Raw genomic sequence first — 10,017 nt, 5'->3', positions numbered from 1 at the left:
GTGCTAGGCCGCCTGCGTCCCTGGTTTCCATAGAACCCACGGGGACGCCCTGGCCCTCTCCCAGAGTCCTGGCCGCCGTTCAGGGGAAGGCGGCGGGGATCCCCAGGCCTGCCTTCCTGGGTAGAGGAAGATTGTATCGTTCATTTTGCTCCAGTAAAAAAATGTGTTTACGAAAAATGGCATTGAGCTTATCTCTAGGGCCATTGTAGGCTTTTAAACACAAACGTGCAAGCTTAAATGGTTCCGAAAGGCAGAGGCTGTGTTCCTGGGGATTGGATCTCTGCTGCCTGAAGGCTGGGGACAGGGCTAAGTGCTTATCTGGAATTTCTTTCACTTCCAAAGCATCTGATGAAATATGGACAAAAAGTGATGTTCCTTAACACTCCTTGTCAGTATTTGACCCTGAAGTTAGGTGGCGCATCGTTTTGAAGGCTCCAAGCTCGCTTTTTTTCCTCTGGACATGTGACTGGCAGTCCTCTTAAAAAACACTTACGTTGACACTTTGGGTGGGAATGAAAATTTAACTTGGGTTTACAGTGTATGTACGACTGACATTGCACTTGTAGACTTTTTGGTTGATATTGGTCTGTTGTGCCTCAGTTTCTTACAAATATATTGCTGTGCATGATGTTCCTGTTCACAGGAAGTGTGTCGAACCTATATTACAGGTGTTAAAATCATAGTTTGGGGTGGGTTTGTGATAAGGAAGGAAATTTGATTATTTTTAAGTCAGAGGTATTCAACATGAATTTTACTTCCATTATATAGTAGAGAAAGCCTTCAGTAATGTAAACAAATCTTCAATCCAGATTTTCTTAATGCATGCTGACTTCAGTAAAGTTCAATTATGTAACTTAAAATTTTCTTGCTTCCTTAAAGTGGAAAGCATAGAGAATGTGCAAGTCTTTGAAAGGGAAGTTAAAATGCAATGACTTCATAATTAAGAACTATTAGGATTTTATTCCAGATATCCACAGGTTTCACTGATGCCCAAAACACTTTTTTAAGAAATAAATAGTATACTTTTATTAATTGCACAATATATTCATTATTATATTTATCTTGATTATATTCTAAGATAATCTTTTCACTTTTAAATTATTTTGAATAAAATAAATTCAATGGACACTGAATAAAACCTACAGAAACTGAAGAACCTTCTTTCTCAAAAAATACAATCACGGTGGAGCATTACCTGTGATGTAACTCTTCTAAGTGATTTTATATGCTGATGGAAAATGTATGTTGTAAACCTCTTAGGTGCTGTTTCACACCTTTTAACGACATAGTACTGCTTAAAGTAAAACATCCCTGGAATATAATTTACTTAGCTTTTACTTTCTAGCAAAATGACTTTGAAATGAAAAACATACTATTTCCATTTTTTTGATATGGAAGAAAAAAATCCATATGCATTACTCCAATATTTAATCGATCCCAAATCTATTAGAATATTAGAACTCTTATCCATAAGAAAAACTATGATACTCTATAAATTGTTCCTAGAAATGTATTGAAAGTTTAGACATTGATAGTTTTTTTGAAAATAGATTATAATGCTTAAATCTTTTAAATTTTGCTGACCTAAATGTCTTTCCACACTTGTAGTGGACCTTTTACATGCAGTGTACCTTTTTCTTTTTTCTTTTTTATTTATTTTTTTTTTTTTTGTGCCGGGAATTGAACTCAGGACCTTGCACTTGGGAGGAGGGAGGCAGCACCACTGAGCTAAACCCCCAACTATGTATCTTTTTCTTGTACTAGCTGAAAATAGATTGTTTTGACAGCTATAATATGCTTAAGCGTATTAGACTAAATCCTGAAATTTAAGTCAGGTTGGTATTGTAGAAAAGGCACATTATTTTTGCAGAAGCAGGTTTATCTTTGAATTTTGCTTTCCCTGTTTTACTGGTTATGTATCCTTCGGTTAGTTTCTTAATCTGCATATTTCCCAGTATCATCATGTGTATAAGATAAGAGTAAATAGCAATTATGAAGAGGGAAATGAATTAATATATGGTATGTGAAATGTGTAGACTACAGTAAGGCCTCAATAAAAGTTAAATGCAGGGCCGGGGATTTAGCTCAGTGGTTCCGCCGCCTGCCTCACAAATTCAATCCCGATACCAAAAAAAAAAAAAAAAAAAAAAAAAAAAAGTTAAATCCGGCTTCTAAGAATTTAACAAGCCTATTAACAAGCCTGTGCTATATTAAGTGATACGAATTTCCTAGAACACCAAAAGAGATCTGGTGATTAATACAGTATCTTATTTTTCATCCACTTTTTTCCCCTAAACCTGCTACTTCCTGTCCAGTTTGCTTCCTAAAACTCTTCATCTGGGCATGGTGGCACATACCTGTAGTGCCAGCACTTAGAAGGTTGAGGCAGCAGGTCGCTGCAAGTTCAAGACCAGACTGAACTACAAAGTGAGACCATTTCTTCCCCACCCAGTCACTCTGCTGCTCATCCTCCGTTTTCTTGCTAATTTTACCCTTGAAGGGATTTGAGGACTTTTCCTTTCTCAGTGGTCTCCAGGTAAGACAGTTTCAAGCCTTGTCACTGGAGACCTCTGCCAAATAACTGATATATTTATTTGGTGTCTGTAAAGAATGGTGAAGTAGACACTGCATCTTTTTTTAAATGAATTCCAAAGACCATCTGAGTGAAATAAGGCCAAGGGCCAATTTGACTCCTTGGCCAAAAGGGCCAGAATTCCTAAAATCTAGCTGAAGTTATAGTTTCCAGAATCGAACTATTCACCCAGTACGAGCATTATGACGTTTCTATCTTTTGCATCACTGTGTTACAGTGCTGTTAAACAAACCCAATACTGACCTTTTCGATTTTAGCAGGTATTTGTTTACTTTTCCAGTTAAATGTTGTGGTTGAATTGTGAAAATCATTTAAGCTCTTGAATTCAATGCAATGATATTGATTGCATTCAGAGATTGATATATGCTTTTACAGAAGAGTGAAGTATCAAGTGATTTTTCTTAATTTGCTTTAGCAGGTTTAAAATCAGAATTGTCTACTTGGATGATGAAAATTGAAGTGTGTGATGGCCTACACCTATAATCCCAGCAATCAGTAGGCTGAGGCAGGACGATTGCTATGAGTTAGAGGCCATTTTGGGCTACATAGTGAATACAAGGCCAGCCTGAACTACATAATAAGACCCTGTCTCAAAAAACCCTCCCCGAAAAAAATGAAAATTGAGAGACCACCCAGTTTTCATTGTGTTGCTTTAAACCATGAAGAATATTAAATGGCACTGGAAAATAATTGTGGTATAATTTTCCATAAAAATTATAACAACTGTAATAATATGTACATTTTGTTGTGTATGTGTATTTTTTTCTTTTTTTTTTGCTCACATATAAAATGTGAAAGTGAGCCCTTCCCCCACATTACCCGTGCTATTACAAGGTGAAGGAAATTAGAGATGATTTGAATCTTTCTATACTTTGAAGTATTTTTCAGTTTTTCTTTAATAAGTATATATTAATTGAAGGACAGCCAGGTGTGATAGCACATGCCTGTAATTCCAGCACTCTAGAGGCTGAGGCAAGAGAATCTCATGTTCTTGCTCAGTGCCGGCAGTGTGACAACTTAGCAGGACTGTGTGTCAAAAATAAAATAAAAAGGGCTAGAGGTGTAGCTCAGTGTGAAGGCCTCTGGTTCATTCCCCAGTATACTCCACCACCACCAAAAGAGGATTGAAAGATAAAAATAAAACCTTACGGGGCCGGAGGTTTAGATTAGTGGTTCTGGCACCTGTCTTGCAAGTGCAAGGACCTGAGTTCGATCCCTGGTACCAAAAATAAACCTTATGCTTTCAAATTTCCTTTGTTTTTTTGAGATGGGCTTGTTCTGTAGTCCAGGCTAGCTTTAACTCGGGATCCTCTTGCCTCAGCCTACCAGAGTGCTGGGATTACAGTTATACATACTACCACACTTAGCTTCAAAGTTTTTTATATAGCTCTAGAATAAAAGAATTCAGAATAGGAAAGATTTACCCATCTTTTCTTACAAAGATGTCTTTATGCATCCCTGCCACTCTCTCCAGCAGCACTTTCCTCTTTCACCCAACTACTATGCTCTGTTCTTTTTTCCTGCCTCCAAAGCAAGACTTTTATATCCTTATCTGTATTCTGTGCTCTACTTGCCCTGAGTCCCCTTTCACCATAGTCTAACTATATTGTCATATTCCTCAAACATGTTCTAGCTGTGTATTGTAGAGAATTCTAAGACCTTAAAGGGAAGTGTATAATAAAATGTCTGTAACTATAATAGTGTGCGCTATAGGTTTATTTGCATTTCTGACTGGCACCAACTGCAAAGGAATTTCAGGCATTAGGGACAGACCCGCATGGAGATTATTTTGGGAAAGTCCACACCACAGAGACAGTTGCTTGCTCTGCATAAATGCCACCTCCATTCACAATCACTGACTCCTTATGTGTGCTATATAGTCTAAGGTAAGTACATTTTTTAAAGTTATTATAAACATTAAAAATATTAATGTACAGCATGCTAGGAATATTGTATAGAACTTTTACTTTTTTGACAAATGATAAAAGCATTTAACAGTCAAAAATAGAAGCTATCTCTTTTTTCCTCCCCATTTTTGGTGTTAGGATAGTATTGTCTGTGTGGTTGCTTCAGAGATCTTCATCCCCTCAAGTACGGTCTAAAAAAGTTCTTAGTCTTACGTACCACTGGTACAGTTACATCCTGTTATATTCACCTTCCTTTTTGTATTAGAAAATTTCTAGAAATTAGCTCTCTCCTGCATATCCTAGAACCTACACATAACTTAAAATTTCTAATTGTCCAGGTTATTGATATATAATGAGATTTTTATACTGTTGTCTCTGAGTTCACTGACATGTCAAGCTATTGTTTATTATGTTCTTAACCTGCCAGGTCAGGACCAGCTATCAAAGCAGTAATTTATAAATAAATCTATCCACGTACTTATACATGTCTGTGTCTCTTCCTACATAGATTTTTCCCATGTAACTGTACGGGTTAGATTTGTAATCTGGGTCATTGGTTTATCATATGATGTGATATTAAAAAGCATTGCTACTCATACTAGAAACTGTTACAAGTAGCTAATTTTATTATAGAAAGCTATTAGATTAGGGTAATAGAATTTCTTCTTTAAAAAACTATTTTGTGCCAACAGTGGAATGTGCAATTTTGTAAAAGGTTAAGTCATTGCCCATTTTTTTCCTGATAAACTGAATAAATGTCCTCTTTCTGATTTGTTTTAAAGCTTACCCATATATGTATTAAATTTGGATTAGGACATCCTGTTGTTTTGAGTTGTGTTTCTTACTTCCCTTTTCTCTGCATCAGTTTCAGTTTCATATTTAAACATTGCCAAAGCAAAGAGACTGCTTTAAAAAGTCTTTCCTGGTTTCAGCTTTTGTACAAAGTTGGTCCTATTTCCATTTTATTGTGGGATCTTGCATTGAGATAATTACAGAAGGGATCACTTGCATTATAAAGACAATATGATTTAAGTTGAAAACTGTTTTATGTACTTGCTCCACTAAATTCAAATAATTTATAAATCAAATCAAAATAATTAGCTGGATATGGTGGCACATGCCTGTAATTCCAGCACTCAAGAAGCTGAGGAAGGAAGATCACTTGAGGCCAGCCTGGGCTACACAGTTCAAATCCAGCCTGGAGTACTATCAAAATCAAAATCCAAAGTAAAATGTTACTTTGTTAATAAGTCAAATTTAAATTCTAAAATAGCTGTTGTTAACTTGATCCGAAAAGAGTATAATGTGATAGATTGATTTTTCCTTGTATTTCTACATAATATACATTTAAGTTTCAGGAAGCATAATAATTTAGAGGATAAAATTTAAATTAAATTTGTTGACAATAGTGACAGCAGTTTTTTATTGCTTTCTTTATATTTTGCTTGTCTAACAATATTGTTTACCACATCAGGACTTTAGCCAGACAGGCAAAATATTAGAGTTCTTAAGCCACCCAGGTGTCCCTGCTTTGGCACCATTTCCTGAAACAGTCAGCTAAATAGCTTTTCAAACTCTGACATACATAAATAAAATAGAAGTAGGAGAGGTGTACATGGTGTTTAAAAGTCTTGTTTCCTCTGATAACAGTGGCTTTTAAGAACTATAAAAACAATTACTAGTTAATACCAAGATGGTATTCACAGATGTATTGAATTTCACTTGTTCAGTATTTCCAAAAGGACATACCATTTTCTCAAGGGTTTACTTAAATAATTCTGCAGAATTAATGAAAGTAGGATTTTCCCCTTGTGGACATGCTGTGTAATCCTGTGACTTTATTGTGCTTAAATGTTCTAAATCAGACATCTATTTCCTTCATTAGAGCATATCTTTGTCAAGTTTTTATATATTACCTGTCTAAATTAATGGGTATTTTCCCACAATCTGTTATGCAAGCCATGTAAATAATTAAAAATATTGGTTAATTAATACAGTAAGAAGTTCGTTATGCATGAAGCTGCTCATACTTTACTAGTAGTAGTTCAGATATAATTCTTTTTTTCATAAAACACCAAGCCTACCATGTACACTGTTTAATTTTGTAGCAAGCAGACCAAATCCCTGTAGTTTTTTTTAACAGCATTTATTTCATGGATGAGTGTGATCCTTAAAGATCTTTTGTTTCTGTATGTGAATCTAAAAATTTTAGAAAGTTTACATTATACCATTTTGTCCCTTTTGAAGTCAATTGAGAAATATAAAATCAGATATATCGAGACCAAAATATCAGCCTTTTTACTGAATAAAAGATGGTGTGAGGATGACTTTAATGTGTGGCTCCAGTGTGCTTCTTAATATGTAACTTCTGGCTTGATCTGCAGACCTAGACAGTACAGGGCAGCTGCCAGCATCCCTTCAATGTGACAGAGAGCATTAATAGGAACTATGTTTGGAGTAGGCTGAACAAAGAACATTTGTTTATCTCTAGCACAGGTATCATCTCAGAGAGGGAGGTGGAGTGGAGTAGGGAAACCCAGAGCACTTCACCTCTGCCAAAGTTCCCCTCAGGAATGAAGATTTCCTCCTAGCCCCGAGTGATGCTTTAGGGAATTAATAGTGAAACTTTCTTTCACATTTTATCCTAAAATTTCACCCTGTAAACATACGCTTATGTGTACATACGTATTATGTGTCCCTCTGTATCCGTGGGGGTATGGCTCCAGATCTCCCTCAGGTCCTAAAATCTGTGGGCACTCAAGTTCATTACATAAAATGTGTCTGCATATAACCTATTCACATCCCCCTGTACTCTGAGTCACATTTAGATGTCTTAAAATACTAAATACGGGGTAAATGGTATGTAGAGTTATTTGTGTTTTACAATGCTGAGTTTGCACTGAGCTGCATCTCCAGACTTTTTTTTTTTTGAGACACTATCTCTCTAAGTCATGAAGTTGCCCAAATTGGGCTCAAATCTGAGATCCTTCTGCTTCAGCCTCTCTGAGTGCTGGGATTATAGATGTGTGAGAGAAAAAAGTGTACATATTCAGTACAAATGCAGTTTCCACCCCCCCCCAATCTTTTCTGTGTGCGGTTGAAAATGCAAAGATGGAACCCATGGGTATGGATGGCTACAGCCTATGTATTTTAATGTATCTTTGGAAATATGCTGTCTGTGAAGAACATTCTTCACTTTATCCATTGTAAGCTATTAGTCCTGGCCTTAAATAGTTACATGTTTTGAAGTTTACTTTGCTTTTATTTTTTGGTGCTTGAAATTGAACCCAGGACCATTTTCGTGCAAAAGATACCCTTCCACTGAAAGATAATAGTGATGCTCAACAACTAGGCTATACACACACTAAGAGGTCCTAGTGGAGATTTTATTCAAGGAGTGGGGGTAGAGAGACAGCGTCTTGGTATCCAGGTTTCGGGTCCCCAGGTATTTTAACTTGTGGGCCTGGCAATCCCAGATCCCACTTCTGACACCAATGAAAGGGAATTGTGATGCTCATCAACTAGGCCACGCACACACCGAGAGGTCCAACAAGATTTTATTCAAGGGGTGGGAGGAGAGAAAGAGAGTAGGGAGAGCAGAGACAGAGAGGAGGAATAAGAGAGGAAGAGAAGAGAAGAAGAAGAAAACAAAGACAGTAAGGTCCTTTTATCAGTTTTGGGCTGGGCTATTGCTTATTCATGAGGAGTGAGCTACTTTTAACCTTTCACAGGCTAGGTTGCTTTTTATGGGTCCAGCCCTGCGGAAACAGGTTTCAACTTCTCTGTCTCGCTGTGGCCTTGGTGGGAGGGAAACTAAAGATAAGAGCATGAAGTCATTTTAGGAACCAAGAAATACCAGGAAAATGCAGCATGTGATGGTGGCATCACAGCATACTTTGACATGATCAATTCCCTAACATCCACTGCGATACCCAACCTCTGAAGTTGACTTTAAATTGTTTTGGAAGAAATACATGCTTCTTTAAATGTTGAAAATTGCCATGGCTGTTTCTCTGCCTGTGGTATTACTTAAATACACATCTACAGTTATTTTACAAAATTGTTAGAGAAATGGAAATTACTGTGATTTCTTTCATCCCGGCTTTCTTTGTATGTAAAGAGAAACGAGTTTCTCTTATACCATCTAGAGTTCTAAGTTCATGTAAAAAGACAAAATTATAATGTAAGTAGAAATGCTGTTATGTACCATTGCGAAAACCATACTTTGTGAACTACATTTAAATATAGGTTAAAGTCCCTATGAAAATAAACTTACATAAAAACATGCTTTTTTAGACCTTGTGAGTGATGAATTTAACATGTATGAATATGTAGCAAAGTTAAGAAATGTAGAGTGGAAATAGAATCCAAGATCATTATATGCACCGACTGTACCAAATAATTTTATGTAAATGCTATGGGATCATGGGGTGTATCAACTAATCCAGTGGTTTGTACGTATTTGATACTTGTCCACAAAATTTGAAAATTGGTGTAAAATTCAGTGTTTTGATTGTGCACAGAAATTTGTTTCAAAAGCTCTAAGCAAAAAACAGTACTTTAAATATGAAGGTAATATGCTAATATTTACACAAGTGTTTATCTTTTTCTGCATTGTAGCATTCATCAGTGTGTTATAGTGGCGAGTAGTGAGGTAACACAAACTTCCAGTGTTCAAACCAAAAAAAAAAAAAAAAAAAAAAAAAAAAAACTAAAAAACTTCTCTTTAAGGTCACATTTTGAAAAGATGACTTTTAAAAGCTAATTTGTATTGTGTATAAGCAAATTTTGCAATGGTATTTACAGTTAAGCATTGTATAATTCAATATATGATCAAAAGTTTCAGTTTTTATTGTAGTACTTGTTGAGAAACACAAGTCAACTCTGTTAATGATATGTTGAACATATTCTCTTCTCTGTGTGTGTTAGATGGAAGATAATGCCCCAAAGCATGTCATCCAAATGACAGGATTTAAGATGGAAGAAAAGGAAGCTCTAGGCAAATTGCTTCTAAAGCTAGATTGTACTTTTATTAAGAGTGAGGTAAGTACAGAATCTTTATCAAAGTGAAGAGTTAAAATACTAACAAGAATGATAACATGCTCTTGGTATTTTAAGAAAAGCCATATTGTTAAGGAAACCTTTTGTAACATTTTTCATGTGAATTTTTTCTTCTAGAAATACAAAAATTGTACACATCTGATAGCAGAACGCCTATGTAAAAGTGAAAAATTTTTAGCAGCATGTGCAGCAGGTAAATAGCCTTTCTCCGACCCTTGAAAAAAATACTTCCATGTTAAGGTAAAAATATCTTTGTCTCAGTATGTGTTTTTTCTGAAAGTATTTGATGTATTTTTTGCTCTGACATACAAAATTCTCTAAGCACAAATTAGGACTTAGTCTTTTCCTTTATCACTTCTCCCACATTTTTACTCCTGTGACTTTCTCTGCTATCAGTAACTTGCTATGTCATTCATCTACTGATTACCAAAAACATTTTTTTTAAAAGAGAAACTG

At 35.8% G+C, this 10,017-nt stretch overlaps 1 protein-coding gene across 2 annotated transcripts in view; it reads left to right on the top strand.

Annotated features, from left to right (window-relative positions):
* Window positions 1-10,017, top strand: part of Slf1 (SMC5-SMC6 complex localization factor 1) — a 58,057-nt gene that overhangs the window by 694 nt on the left and 47,346 nt on the right. Inside the window, exons 1-3 of one of the 2 annotated variants that reach the window (XM_010637198.2) lie at window positions 4,126-4,479; window positions 9,430-9,543; window positions 9,679-9,754. In XM_010637198.2, the coding sequence (XP_010635500.1) occupies window positions 9,430-9,543; window positions 9,679-9,754 (190 nt within the window). In that variant the 5' untranslated portion in view covers window positions 4,126-4,479. Of the gene's footprint in view, window positions 1-4,125; window positions 4,480-9,429; window positions 9,544-9,678; window positions 9,755-10,017 lie in introns of those variants that run through there. The other variant, XM_010637197.2, reaches the window with a different exon arrangement.

Source organism: Fukomys damarensis, unplaced genomic scaffold (genome assembly GCF_012274545.1).
Source record: "Fukomys damarensis isolate Sample0158 unplaced genomic scaffold, DMR_v1.0_HiC HiC_scaffold_3, whole genome shotgun sequence".
NCBI classification, from domain to species: Eukaryota; Metazoa; Chordata; class Mammalia; order Rodentia; family Bathyergidae; genus Fukomys; species Fukomys damarensis.
This window is presented reverse-complemented; position numbering and strand designations above follow the sequence as displayed.